The 14,606-nt window shown below is 66.7% G+C and overlaps 1 protein-coding gene and 1 long non-coding RNA gene across 2 annotated transcripts; both read right to left on the minus strand.

The window, feature by feature from the left end:
- Positions 1-293: 293 nt before the first annotated feature.
- Positions 294-7,789, minus strand: LOC309867594 (uncharacterized protein). Its single transcript, XM_082736597.1, has 8 exons — positions 7,399-7,789; positions 6,976-7,020; positions 5,731-5,848; positions 5,302-5,400; positions 3,635-3,679; positions 2,390-2,507; positions 1,961-2,059; positions 294-338 (listed from the first exon to the last, which is right to left on the minus strand). The coding sequence occupies exons 1-7, from the start codon at positions 7,638-7,640 to the stop codon at positions 1,989-1,991; spliced, it is 738 nt and encodes a 245-aa protein (XP_082592723.1). The 5' UTR covers positions 7,641-7,789; the 3' UTR covers positions 294-338; positions 1,961-1,988.
- A 2,966-nt stretch (positions 7,790-10,755) lies between these two features.
- Positions 10,756-12,767, minus strand: LOC309867423. Its single transcript, XR_014313167.1, has 3 exons — positions 12,413-12,767; positions 11,984-12,082; positions 10,756-10,856 (listed from the first exon to the last, which is right to left on the minus strand). It is a non-coding gene; the product is annotated as an uncharacterized lncRNA (long non-coding RNA).
- Between the last annotated feature and the right edge of the window lie 1,839 nt (positions 12,768-14,606).

The following is a 14,606-nucleotide window of genomic DNA, read 5'->3' on the forward strand; positions in this document are numbered from 1 at the left end:
CACGGGCGCACAGGACGCAAAGGGAGGTCCAAGGAGGCCTCAGGGCCACGCGCATCTATGGCGGCATCCCCCCGGGATCCAGTCCCGGCCAGTCCCGCGGCCCAACGTTCGCGTTCCCTGCACCTGCGATTGCTCAAGGGAGCCTGATCACGCGCAAGCCAACGCTGTGTGGACAACGGGGGCCTCCAGCCGTAGCTCAGTGGTGGAGCCAGAGCCCGTGCCATGATTCCGGCCTCGCGGACGACGCCCGTGGCGCCTGCCATCTCCCTCCAGGCCCAGAGTCTCCCACTCACCTGTCGTGGCCAACGCCGCGCCGACCACCTGGCGCCCAAGGCCTGCTACAAGACACAAGGAGACAAGGGTTCCTAAGGCATGGCTCCCAGGGAGCTGTCCAGGGGAGGGGATTCAGTCTCTAGGCCAGGTGCGCTGCCTCCACACCTCGAGGGGGCCCTGACGTGCACGGGCTTTCCAGGGCAGGAGCAGGGATCCCCGGGGGATCCTTGGCCTCAAGCTCCCAACGGCAGCGCCCCTCCAGGGCCCCGAGGCTCCGGGGGATGCTGACCCCGGCACAGACGCCTGCATTGGGCCTCAGCGTAATCCTATTGAGCATGATTTTTAGGTCATCATCGCTCTTCGAGACCATTTGAGTTCTCATCATTGACCCAAGCAGTTTGGCGGCGATGCGTGCGGTCGCGTCGCCCCCAGAACCTGCTTATCGGGGCTGGGTGGCGGACTGTGCCATGAGCCGGGGTCCTGAGACATTGGACCTGTGGGCAGGGCCGGTCCAGGCAAGACGAGCTGGTGCGGGCGATCTCCCCACTTGTGGATGCGGTTCTGAGGAGAGACGGAGAGACCAGCTGTCCAAAAGCCCGGGTCCGGGGCACCGGCCAGACGTCCGAGGGCTACCTTTCCCATCGTCCTGGCCGGTGGGGGCCGGGCATACGGCCGACCCACGCATGGCTGATGGGCGAGACGACGGAGCAGGGCCCAGGGCCCCAGCTGCCCTTACCAGGGCATCCCCAAACAAGGGAGATCTAGGCCCCTGTGTCAGCACCACCGTCGGCAGAACGGTCCGTGAACATGGGACGGAGCACAGGCTTTTGACGTGTCCCCGCTGTCTCCCTTGGACGTGAGCCGAGGGGGGCGGTCAGGGCCTTTTGACCAGGACGCCGCCCACCCACCCCTGGTCCCACCTGGGAGCCAAGGATTTGAGCCCCTACCCTGGAAGCCCAAGGTGGCTCTGGCCCACGGCTGCCCCAGGGCCGAGCTCTGAATGCCAGGTCACTGTCCACCACTACAGCCAGGCACACCACCGACCTGCTGCCCTGGGCGAGGTACCCGACTCTCGCCGTGCAGCGCCGCTTTGTCAGGACCCGGTCCCGGGTGCTTGAGAGCCTCCAGAGAGAGGCTCCGACCCAATGGCTGCTGGGGCCCGGCACTCGCAGATTCCGCCCCGTAGCCCCGTGGAACCCGGCTGTCTCGCGAGCACAAGGAATCCTCTTGCGCTCTTCGCAAGCAGCCTGGTGGGGTCTCCAACGCCTTGGGCGTCTGCGCTGTGGGGCAGGAGCTCAGGCCTCGTCAGCCCGCGGAAACAAGCCAAGTCCCGGGCCTCGAGTAACACCCCGTGGCAGAAGATCACAGAAGCTTCTGAGACCACAAGTCTCACGTCCACTACGTTCGTAGGCCCACGAGACACGCCCAGATGGGTCAGGGGGCCTCGGGGTCACCTGGGCCTATGGCGGCCACACTGCGCTTTCCAGGTCTTGCCAGCCGCCCGGCCCCACGCTCCCGTTCCCTGTCCCTGGGATGGCTCTAGGGCACCCGCTCCCGGGGAGGTCCACGACGTCTGGACCACGAGGACCGCCACCCCAAGCCCACGGCCTGCTGCAGAGTCACTGCTGGGCTACCCGCTTCTCAAGGCGTCTCGGGCCTCCCTCCGAGCCCAGGGGCTTCCGCTCACCTCTGCTGCATGTCGACACACCGAGGACCTAGCCGGCCAGGCCCGCCGAAGGACACGAGGGGACGAGCATGGCGAAGCCCTGGCTCCCGGGGAGCTGTCCTGGGAAGAGGATTAGGGCGGTGGGCCAGCTTGAGTGCCAGACCACCCCCGTGGGCACGCGCAGAGGCGCCTACGCTCAGGGCCCAACGCGCGGAGACGCTCGAGAGTTCGTTCACCTCTAGCGCCCAACTGCAGCGCGCCCTCAAATGCCCCGAGGGTCTGGGGGATGCTGATCCCCGCACGGTCCCCTGCACTGGGCCTCAGCGTAATCCTATTGAGCATGATTTTTAGGTCATCATCGCTCTTCGAGACCATATGAGTTCTCATCATTGACCCAAGCAAGCCGGGGGCGACGCGTGAGGTCCCTGCCCACCCGGAACCCCTCCTTACCGAGGGAGCGGTCGGGACGGAGCCATGCCCCGGCGATCCGAGACCCGGGCCCTTTGGGCGTGGCTGGGAGAAGCCAGACTTGGTCGTCAAGGCGAGATCCTCCCTGGGGGATGGGGTTCTAAGGACAGAGGGAGAGGCCGGCTGTCAGAACGGCCTGCTCTCTGGCACGTGCCCCATGCGGCCACGATCGGTCACGCCCGAAGCCCTGGCCGCTGCTGGCCAGGCGGGTGGAGGAAAGAACGACCCAAGGCTCGGAGCCCCCGCAAGCAAGGAAATGGGCCCTGGGGAGCCGCTGTACATCCCTGGTCCTCCAGAAACTGTGGAGATCAGGGCCCCTGTGGGAACCACCCCTTGCTAAGAAAGGCCCCCGAACGTGGCCGGGAACACAAGCTTATCGAGTGCTCCCCCGATGCCTCCCGGGCCCCGAGCCAACGGGGGCGGCCCCAGAACTTATTAGGGCCAGGCAGACGCCAAACCCAGATTGGCCCGGCTGCCGTCCGTGCATCCGGGCGCTGGCACCTGCAGCCAACGTTGGCCCCCATGCCCAGACGGTCCACGTCTGGAGAGGGAGTCGCGGGTCACGGTCTCCCACCAGCGGAAGGCAGGGGACCAATGCCCGCCCTGCAACAGGGTCCAGAGTCTGCCCGCGTGGCGGCCCCTCCTCTGGGGGCCTGGCCGAACAGGCTCTCGCCCAATGCCCACTGTGGCCTGGGGCTCGCCCATTCTTGCCCAGGTCCAGCCAAACGATGCTCAATCGGCAGCCCAAGCAAACATCGAGGGCTGTACTTCAGCAGCCTCCCAGGCTCCCAAAGTCCTTGGGAGTCTGGTGCCTAGGGCAGGAGCTCTGCCCGCTCCAGCCCGAAGAAACTTGCTCTGGGGTTGGCTCGAGCAACCGCCACTCGCTGAGGGGGACAGAAGTCCCTGACGCCAAGGGTCTCCCGACCCGTCTCCTCACGGGCGCACAGGACGCAAAGGGAGGTCCAAGGAGGCCTCAGGGCCACGCGCATCTATGGCGGCATCCCCCCGGGATCCAGTCCCGGCCAGTCCCGCGGCCCAACGTTCGCGTTCCCTGCACCTGCGATGGCTCAAGGGAGCCTGATCACGCGCAAGCCAACGCTGTGTGGACAACGGGGGCCTCCAGCCGTAGCTCAGTGGTGGAGCCAGAGCCCGTGCCATGATTCCGGCCTCGCGGACGACGCCCGTGGCGCCTGCCATCTCCCTCCAGGCCCAGAGTCTCCCACTCACCTGTCGTGGCCAACGCCGCGCCGACCACCTGGCGCCCAAGGCCTGCTGCAAGACACAAGGAGACAAGGGTTCCTAAGGCATGGCTCCCAGGGAGCTGTCCAGGGGAGGGGATTCAGTCTCTAGGCCAGGTGCGCTGCCTCCACACCTCGAGGGGGCCCTGACGTGCACGGGCTTTCCAGGGCAGGAGCAGGGATCCCCGGGGGATCCTTGGCCTCAAGCTCCCAACGGCAGCGCCCCTCCAGGGCCCCGAGGCTCCGGGGGATGCTGACCCCGGCACAGACGCCTGCATTGGGCCTCAGCGTAATCCTATTGAGCATGATTTTTAGGTCATCATCGCTCTTCGAGACCATTTGAGTTCTCATCATTGACCCAAGCAGGTTGGCGGCGATGCGTGCGGTCGCGTCGCCCCGAGAACCTGCTTACCGGGGCTGGGTGGCGGACTGCGCCATGAGCCGGGGTCCTGAGACATTGGACCTGTGGGCAGGGCCGGTCCAGGCAAGACGAGCTGGTGCGGGCGATCTCCCCACTTGTGGATGCGGTTCTGAGGAGAGACGGAGAGACCAGCTGTCCAAAAGCCCGGGTCCGGGGCACCGGCCAGACGTCCGAGGGCTACCTTTCCCATCGTCCTGGCCGGTGGGGGCCGGGCATACGGCCGACCCACGCATGGCTGATGGGCGAGACGACGGAGCAGGGCCCAGGGCCCCAGCTGCCCTTACCAGGGCATCCCCAAACAAGGGAGATCTAGGCCCCTGTGTCAGCACCACCGTCGGCAGAACGGTCCGTGAACATGGGACGGAGCACAGGCTTTTGACGTGTCCCCGCTGTCTCCCTTGGACGTGAGCCGAGGGGGGCGGTCAGGGCCTTTTGACCAGGACGCCGCCCACCCACCCCTGGTCCCACCTGGGAGCCAAGGATTTGAGCCCCTACCCTGGAAGCCCAAGGTGGCTCTGGCCCACGGCTGCCCCAGGGCCGAGCTCTGAATGCCAGGTCACTGTCCACCACTACAGCCAGGCACACCACCGACCTGCTGCCCTGGGCGAGGTACCCGACTCTCGCCGTGCAGCGCCGCTTTGTCAGGACCCGGTCCCGGGTGCTTGAGAGCCTCCAGAGAGAGGCTCCGACCCAATGGCTGCTGGGGCCCGGCACTCGCAGATTCCGCCCCGTAGCCCCGTGGAACCCGGCTGTCTCGCGAGCACAAGGAATCCTCTTGCGCTCTTCGCAAGCAGCCTGGTGGGGTCTCCAACGCCTTGGGCGTCTGCGCTGTGGGGCAGGAGCTCAGGCCTCGTCAGCCCGCGGAAACAAGCCAAGTCCCGGGCCTCGAGCAACACCCCGTGGCAGAAGATCACAGAAGCTTCTGAGACCACAAGTCTCACGTCCACTACGTTCGTAGGCCCACGAGACACGCCCAGATGGGTCAGGGGGCCTCAGGGTCACCTGGGCCTATGGCGGCCACACTGCGCTTTCCAGGTCTTGCCAGCCGCCCGGCCCCACGCTCCCGTTCCCTGTCCCTGGGATGGCTCTAGGGCACCCGCTCCCGGGGAGGTCCACGACGTCTGGACCACGAGGACCGCCACCCCAAGCCCACGGCCTGCTGCAGAGTCACTGCTGGGCTACCCGCTTCTCAAGGCGTCTCGGGCCTCCCTCCGAGCCCAGGGGCTTCCGCTCACCTCTGCTGCATGTCGACACACCGAGGACCTAGCCGGCCAGGCCCGCCGAAGGACACGAGGGGACGAGCATGGCGAAGCCCTGGCTCCCGGGGAGCTGTCCTGGGAAGAGGATTAGGGCGGTGGGCCAGCTTGAGTGCCAGACCACCCCCGTGGGCACGCGCAGAGGCGCCTACGCTCAGGGCCCAACGCGCGGAGACGCTCGAGAGTTCGTTCACCTCTAGCGCCCAACTGCAGCGCGCCCTCAAATGCCCCGAGGGTCTGGGGGATGCTGATCCCCGCACGGTCCCCTGCACTGGGCCTCAGCGTAATCCTATTGAGCATGATTTTTAGGTCATCATCGCTCTTCGAGACCATATGAGTTCTCATCATTGACCCAAGCAAGCCGGGGGCGACGCGTGAGGTCCCTGCCCACCCGGAACCCCTCCTTACCGAGGGAGCGGTCGGGACGGAGCCATGCCCCGGCGATCCGAGACCCGGGCCCTTTGGGCGTGGCTGGGAGAAGCCAGACTTGGTCGTCAAGGCGAGATCCTCCCTGGGGGATGGGGTTCTAAGGACAGAGGGAGAGGCCGGCTGTCAGAACGGCCTGCTCTCTGGCACGTGCCCCATGCGGCCACGATCGGTCACGCCCGAAGCCCTGGCCGCTGCTGGCCAGGCGCGTGGAGGAAAGAACGACCCAAGGCTCGGAGCCCCCGCAAGCAAGGAAATGGGCCCTGGGGAGCCGCTGTACATCCCTGGTCCTCCAGAAACTGTGGAGATCAGGGCCCCTGTGGGAACCACCCCTTGCTAAGAAAGGCCCCCGAACGTGGCCGGGAACACAAGCTTATCGAGTGCTCCCCCGATGCCTCCCGGGCCCCGAGCCAACGGGGGCGGCCCCAGAACTTATTAGGGCCAGGCAGACGCCAAACCCAGATTGGCCCGGCTGCCGTCCGTGCATCCGGGCGCTGGCACCTGCAGCCAACGTTGGCCCCCATGCCCAGACGGTCCACGTCTGGAGAGGGAGTCGCGGGTCACGGTCTCCCACCAGCGGAAGGCAGGGGACCAATGCCCGCCCTGCAACAGGGTCCAGAGTCTGCCCGCGTGGCGGCCCCTCCTCTGGGGGCCTGGCCGGACAGGCTCTCGCCCAATGCCCACTGTGGCCTGGGGCTCGCCCATTCTTGCCCAGGTCCAGCCAAACGATGCTCAATCGGCAGCCCAAGCAAACATCGAGGGCTGTACTTCAGCAGCCTCCCAGGCTCCCAAAGTCCTTGGGAGTCTGGTGCCTAGGGCAGGAGCTCTGCCCGCTCCAGCCCGAAGAAACTTGCTCTGGGGTTGGCTCGAGCAACCGCCACTCGCTGAGGGGGACAGAAGTCCCTGATGCCAAGGGTCTCCCGACCCGTCTCCTCACGGGCGCACAGGACGCAAAGGGAGGTCCAAGGAGGCCTCAGGGCCACGCGCATCTATGGCGGCATCCCCCCGGGATGCAGTCCCGGCCAGTCCCGCGGCCCAACGTTAGCGTTCCTTGCACCTGCGATGGCTCAAGGGAGCCTGATCACGCGCAAGCCAACGCTGTGTGGACAACGGGGGCCTCCAGCCGTAGCTCAGTGGTGGAGCCAGAGCCCGTGCCGTGATTCCGGCCTCGCGGACGACGCCCGTGGCGCCTGCCATCTCCCTCCAGGCCCAGAGTCTCCCACTCACCTGTCGTGGCCAACGCCGCGCCGACCACCTGGCGCCCAAGGCCTGCTGCAAGACACAAGGAGACAAGGGTTCCTAAGGCATGGCTCCCAGGGAGCTGTCCAGGGGAGGGGATTCAGTCTCTAGGCCAGGTGCGCTGCCTCCACACCTCGAGGGGGCCCTGACGTGCACGGGCTTTCCAGGGCAGGAGCAGGGATCCCCGGGGGATCCTTGGCCTCAAGCTCCCAACGGCAGCGCCCCTCCAGGGCCCCGAGGCTCCGGGGGATGCTGACCCCGGCACAGACGCCTGCATTGGGCCACAGCGTAATCCTATTGAGCATGATTTTTAGGTCATCATCGCTCTTCGAGACCATTTGAGTTCTCATCATTGACCCAAGCAGGTTGGCGGCGATGCGTGCGGTCGCGTCGCCCCCAGAACCTGCTTACCGGGGCTGGGTGGCGGACTGCGCCATGAGCCGGGGTCCTGAGACATTGGACCTGTGGGCAGGGCCGGGCCAGGCAAGACGAGCTGGTGCGGGCGATCTCCCCGCTTGTGGATGCGGTTCTGAGGAGAGACGGAGAGACCAGCTGTCCAAAAGCCCGGGTCCGGGGCACCGGCCAGACGTCCGAGGGCTACCTTTCCCAACGTCCTGGCCGGTGGGGGCCGGGCATACGGCCGACCCACGCATGGCTTATGGGCGAGACGACGGAGCAGGGCCCAGGGCCCCAGCTGCCCTTACCAGGGCATCCCCAAACAAGGGAGATCTAGGCCCCTGTGTCAGCACCACCGTCGGCAGAACGGTCCGTGAACATGGGACGGAGCACAGGCTTTTGACGTGTCCCCGCTGTCTCCCTTGGACGTGAGCCGAGGGGGGCGGTCAGGGCCTTTTGACCAGGACGCCGCCCACCCACCCCTGGTCCCACCTGGGAGCCAAGGATTTGAGCCCCTACCCTGGAAGCCCAAGGTGGTTCTGGCCCACGGCTGCCCCAGGGCCGAGCTCTGAATGCCAGGTCACTGTCCACCACTACAGCCAGGCACACCACCGACCTGCTGCCCTGGGAGAGGTACCCGACTCTCGCCGTGCAGCGCCGCTTCGTCAGGACCCGGTCCCGGGTGCTTGAGAGCCTCCAGAGAGAGGCTCCGACCCAATGGCTGCTGGGGCCCGGCACTCGCAGATTCCGCCCCGTAGCCCCGTGGAACCCGGCTGTCTCGCGAGCACAAGGAATCCTCTTGCGCTCTTCGCAAGCAGCCTGGTGGGGTCTCCAACGCCTTGGGCGTCTGCGCTGTGGGGCAGGAGCTCAGGCCTCGTCAGCCCGCGGAAACAAGCCAAGTCCCGGGCCTCGAGCAACACCCCGTGGCAGAAGATCACAGAAGCTTCTGAGACCACAAGTCTCACGTCCACTACGTTCGTAGGCCCACGAGACACGCCCAGATGGGTCAGGGGGCCTCAGGGTCACCTGGGCCTATGGCGGCCACACTGCGCTTTCCAGGTCTTGCCAGCCGCCCGGCCCCACGCTCCCGTTCCCTGTCCCTGGGATGGCTCTAGGGCACCCGCTCCCGGGGAGGTCCACGACGTCTGGACCACGAGGACCGCCACCCCAAGCCCACGGCCTGCTGCAGAGTCACTGCTGGGCTACCCGCTTCTCAAGGCGTCTCGGGCCTCCCTCCGAGCCCAGGGGCTTCCGCTCACCTCTGCTGCATGTCGACACACCGAGGACCTAGCCGGCCAGGCCCGCCGAAGGACACGAGGGGACGAGCATGGCGAAGCCCTGGCTCCCGGGGAGCTGTCCTGGGAAGAGGATTAGGGCGGTGGGCCAGCTTGAGTGCCAGACCACCCCCGTGGGCACGCGCAGAGGCGCCTACGCTCAGGGCCCAACGCGCGGAGACGCTCGAGAGTTCGTTCACCTCTAGCGCCCAACTGCAGCGCGCCCTCAAATGCCCCGAGGGTCTGGGGGATGCTGATCCCCGCACGGTCCCCTGCACTGGGCCTCAGCGTAATCCTATTGAGCATGATTTTTAGGTCATCATCGCTCTTCGAGACCATATGAGTTCTCATCATTGACCCAAGCAAGCCGGGGGCGACGCGTGAGGTCCCTGCCCACCCGGAACCCCTCCTTACCGAGGGAGCGGTCAGGACGGAGCCATGCCCCGGCGATCCGAGACCCGGGCCCTTTGGGCGTGGCTGGGAGAAGCCAGACTTGGTCGTCAAGGCGAGATCCTCCCTGGGGGATGGGGTTCTAAGGACAGAGGGAGAGGCCGGCTGTCAGAACGGCCTGCTCTCTGGCACGTGCCCCATGCGGCCACGATCGGTCACGCCCGAAGCCCTGGCCGCTGCTGGCCAGGCGCGTGGAGGAAAGAACGACCCAAGGCTCGGAGCCCCCGCAAGCAAGGAAATGGGCCCTGGGGAGCCGCTGTACATCCCTGGTCCTCCAGAAACTGTGGAGATCAGGGCCCCTGTGGGAACCACCCCTTGCTAAGAAAGGCCCCCGAACGTGGCCGGGAACACAAGCTTATCGAGTGCTCCCCCGATGCCTCCCGGGCCCCGAGCCAACGGGGGCGGCCCCAGAACTTATTAGGGCCAGGCAGACGCCAAACCCAGATTGGCCCGGCTGCCGTCCGTGCATCCGGGCGCTGGCACCTGCAGCCAACGTTGGCCCCCATGCCCAGACGGTCCACGTCTGGAGAGGGAGTCGCGGGTCACGGTCTCCCACCAGCGGAAGGCAGGGGACCAATGCCCGCCCTGCAACAGGGTCCAGAGTCTGCCCGCGTGGCGGCCCCTCCTCTGGGGGCCTGGCCGGACAGGCTCTCGCCCAATGCCCACTGTGGCCTGGGGCTCGCCCATTCTTGCCCAGGTCCAGCCAAACGATGCTCAATCGGCAGCCCAAGCAAACATCGAGGGCTGTACTTCAGCAGCCTCCCAGGCTCCCAAAGTCCTTGGGAGTCTGGTGCCTAGGGCAGGAGCTCTGCCCGCTCCAGCCCGAAGAAACTTGCTCTGGGGTTGGCTCGAGCAACCGCCACTCGCTGAGGGGGACAGAAGTCCCTGATGCCAAGGGTCTCCCGACCCGTCTCCTCACGGGCGCACAGGACGCAAAGGGAGGTCCAAGGAGGCCTCAGGGCCACGCGCATCTATGGCGGCATCCCCCCGGGATGCAGTCCCGGCCAGTCCCGCGGCCCAACGTTCGCGTTCCCTGCACCTGCGATGGCTCAAGGGAGCCTGATCACGCGCAAGCCAACGCTGTGTGGACAACGGGGGCCTCCAGCCGTAGCTCAGTGGTGGAGCCAGAGCCCGTGCCGTGATTCCGGCCTCGCGGACGACGCCCGTGGCGCCTGCCATCTCCCTCCAGGCCCCAGAGTCTCCCACTCACCTGTCGTGGCCAACGCCGCGCCGACCACCTGGCGCCCAAGCCTGCTGCAAGACACAAGGAGACAAGGGTTCCTAAGGCATGGCTCCCAGGGAGCTGTCCCGGGGAGGGGATTCAGTCTCTAGGCCAGGTGCGCTGCCTCCACACCTCGAGGGGGCCCTGACGTGCACGGGCTTTCCAGGGCAGGAGCAGGGATCCCGGGGGATCCTTGGCCTCAAGCTCCCAACGGCAGCGCCCCTCCAGGGCCCCGAGGCTCCGGGGGATGCTGACCCCGGCACAGACGCCTGCATTGGGCCTCAGCGTAATCCTATTGAGCATGATTTTTAGGTCATCATCGCTCTTCGAGACCATTTGAGTTCTCATCATTGACCCAAGCAGGTTGGCGGCGATGCGTGCGGTCGCGTCGCCCCCAGAACCTGCTTACCGGGGCTGGGTGGCGGACTGCGCCATGAGCCGGGGTCCTGAGACATTGGACCTGTGGGCAGGGCCGGGCCAGGCAAGACGAGCTGGTGCGGGCGATCTCCCCGCTTGTGGATGCGGTTCTGAGGAGAGACGGAGAGACCAGCTGTCCCAAAAGCCCGGGTCCGGGGCACCGGCCAGACGTCCGAGGGCTACCTTTCCCAACGTCCTGGCCGGTGGGGGCCGGGCATACGGCCGACCCACGCATGGCTTATGGGCGAGACGACGGAGCAGGGCCCAGGGCCCCAGCTGCCCTTACCAGGGCATCCCCAAACAAGGGATATCTAGGCCCCTGTGTCAGCACCACCGTCGGCAGAACGGTCCGTGAACATGGGACGGAGCACAGGCTTTTGACGTGTCCCCGCTGTCTCCCTTGGACGTGAGCCGAGGGGGGCGGTCAGGGCCTTTTGACCAGGACGCCGCCCACCCACCCCTGGTCCCACCTGGGAGCCAAGGATTTGAGCCCCTACCCTGGAAGCCCAAGGTGGCTCTGGCCCACGGCTGCCCCAGGGCCGAGCTCTGAATGCCAGGTCACTGTCCACCACTACAGCCAGGCACACCACCGACCTGCTGCCCTGGGCGAGGTACCCGACTCTCGCCGTGCAGCGCCGCTTCGTCAGGACCCGGTCCCGGGTGCTTGTGAGCCTCCAGAGAGAGGCTCCGACCCAATGGCTGCTGGGGCCCGGCACTCGCAGATTCCGCCCCGTAGCCCCGTGGAACCCGGCTGTCTCGCGAGCACAAGGAATCCTCTTGCGCTCTTCGCAAGCAGCCTGGTGGGGTCTCCAACGCCTTGGGCGTCTGCGCTGTGGGGCAGGAGCTCAGGCCTCGTCAGGCCGCGGAAACAAGCCAAGTCCCGGGCCTCGAGCAACACCCCGTGGCAGAAGATCACAGAAGCTTCTGAGACCACAAGTCTCACGTCCACTACGTTCGTAGGCCCACGAGACACGCCCAGATGGGTCAGGGGGCCTCAGGGTCACCTGGGCCTATGGCGGCCACACTGCGCTTTCCAGGTCTTGCCAGCCGCCCGGCCCCACGCTCCCGTTCCCTGTCCCTGGGATGGCTCTAGGGCACCCGCTCCCGGGGAGGTCCACGACGTCTGGACCACGAGGACCGCCACCCCAAGCCCACGGCCTGCTGCAGAGTCACTGCTGGGCTACCCGCTTCTCAAGGCGTCTCGGGCCTCCCTCCGAGCCCAGGGCCTTCCGCTCACCTCTGCTGCATGTCGACACACCGAGGACCTAGCCGGCCAGGCCCGCCGAAGGACACGAGGGGACGAGCATGGCGAAGCCCTGGCTCCCGGGGAGCTGTCCTGGGAAGAGGATTAGGGCGGTGGGCCAGCTTGAGTGCCAGACCACCCCCGTGGGCACGCGCAGAGGCGCCTACGCTCAGGGCCCAACGCGCGGAGACGCTCGAGAGTTCGTTCACCTCTAGCGCCCAACTGCAGCGCGCCCTCAAATGCCCCGAGGGTCTGGGGGATGCTGATCCCCGCACGGTCCCCTGCACTGGGCCTCAGCGTAATCCTATTGAGCATGATTTTTAGGTCATCATCGCTCTTCGAGACCATATGAGTTCTCATCATTGACCCAAGCAAGCCGGGGGCGACGCGTGAGGTCCCTGCCCACCCGGAACCCCTCCTTACCGAGGGAGCGGTCGGGACGGAGCCATGCCCCGGCGATCCGAGACCCGGGCCCTTTGGGCGTGGCTGGGAGAAGCCAGACTTGGTCGTCAAGGCGAGATCCTCCCTGGGGGATGGGGTTCTAAGGACAGAGGGAGAGGCCGGCTGTCAGAACGGCCTGCTCTCTGGCACGTGCCCCATGCGGCCACGATCGGTCACGCCCGAAGCCCTGGCCGCTGCTGGCCAGGCGGGTGGAGGAAAGAACGACCCAAGGCTCGGAGCCCCCGCAAGCAAGGAAATGGGCCCTGGGGAGCCGCTGTACATCCCTGGTCCTCCAGAAACTGTGGAGATCAGGGCCCCTGTGGGAACCACCCCTTGCTAAGAAAGGCCCCCGAACGTGGCCGGGAACACAAGCTTATCGAGTGCTCCCCCGATGCCTCCCGGGCCCCGAGCCAACGGGGGCGGCCCCAGAACTTATTAGGGCCAGGCAGACGCCAAACCCAGATTGGCCCGGCTGCCGTCCGTGCATCCGGGCGCTGGCACCTGCAGCCAACGTTGGCCCCCATGCCCAGACGGTCCACGTCTGGAGAGGGAGTCGCGGGTCACGGTCTCCCACCAGCGGAAGGCAGGGGACCAATGCCCGCCCTGCAACAGGGTCCAGAGTCTGCCCGCGTGGCGGCCCCTCCTCTGGGGGCCTGGCCGGACAGGCTCTCGCCCAATGCCCACTGTGGCCTGGGGCTCGCCCATTCTTGCCCAGGTCCAGCCAAACGATGTTCAATCGGCAGCCCAAGCAAACATCGAGGGCTGTACTTCAGCAGCCTCCCAGGCTCCCAAAGTCCTTGGGAGTCTGGTGCCTAGGGCAGGAGCTCTGCCCGCTCCAGCCCGAAGAAACTTGCTCTGGGGTTGGCTCGAGCAACCGCCACTCGCTGAGGGGGACAGAAGTCCCTGACGCCAAGGGTCTCCCGACCCGTCTCCTCACGGGCGCACAGGACGCTAGGGAGGTCCAAGGAGGCCTCAGGGCCATGCGCATCTATGGCGGCATCCCCCCGGGATCCAGTCCCGGCCAGTCCCGCGGCCCAACGTTCGCGTTCCCTGCACCTGCGATGGCTCAAGGGAGCCTGATCACGCGCAAGCCAACGCTGTGTGGACAACGGGGGCCTCCAGCCGTAGCTCAGTGGTGGAGCCAGAGCTCGTGCCATGATTCCGGCCTCGCGGACGACGCCCGTGGCACCTGCCATCTCCCTCCAGGCCCAGAGTCTCCCACTCACCTGTCGTGGCTAACGCCGCGCCGACCACCTGGCGCCCAAGGCCTGCTGCAAGACACAAGGAGACAAGGGTTCCTAAGGCATGGCTCCCAGGGAGCTGTCCGGGGGACGGGATTCAGTCTCTAGGCCAGGTGCGCTGCCTCCACACCTCGAGGGGGCCCTGACGTGCACGGGCTTTCCAGGGCAGGAGCAGGGATCCCCGGGGGATCCTTGGCCTCAAGCTCCCAACGGCAGCGCCCCTCCAGGGCCCCGAGGCTCCGGGGGATGCTGACCCCGGCACAGACGCCTGCATTGGGCCTCAGCGTAATCCTATTGAGCATGATTTTTAGGTCATCATCGCTCTTCGAGACCATTTGAGTTCTCATCATTGACCCAAGCAGGTTGGCGGCGATGCGTGCGGTCGCGTCGCCCCCAGAACCTGCTTACCGTGGCTGGGTGGCGGACTGCGCCATGAGCCGGGGTCCTGAGACATTGGACCTGTGGGCAGGGCCGGGCCAGGCAAGACGAGCTGGTGCGGGCGATCTCCCCACTTGTGGATGCGGTTCTGAGGAGAGACGGAGAGACCAGCTGTCCAAAAGCCCGGGTCCGGGGCACCGGCCAGACGTCCGAGGGCTACCTTTCCCATCGTCCTGGCCGGTGGGGCCGGGCATACGGCCGACCCACGCATGGCTGATGGGCGAGACGACGGAGCAGGGCCCAGGGCCCCAGCTGCCCTTACCAGGGCATCCCCAAACAAGGGAGATCTAGGCCCCTGTGTCAGCACCACCGTCGGCAGAACGGTCCGTGAACATGGGACGGAGCACAGGCTTTTGACGTGTCCCCGCTGTCTCCCTTGGACGTGAGCCGAGGGGGGCGGTCAGGGCCTTTTGACCAGGACGCCGCCCACCCACCCCTGGTCCCACCTGGGAGCCAAGGATTTGAGCCCCTACCCTGGAAGCCCAAGGTGGCTCTGG

Source organism: Mustela nivalis (genome assembly GCF_964662115.1).
Source record: "Mustela nivalis genome assembly, chromosome: 6".
In the NCBI taxonomy this organism is placed as follows: Eukaryota; Metazoa; Chordata; class Mammalia; order Carnivora; family Mustelidae; genus Mustela; species Mustela nivalis.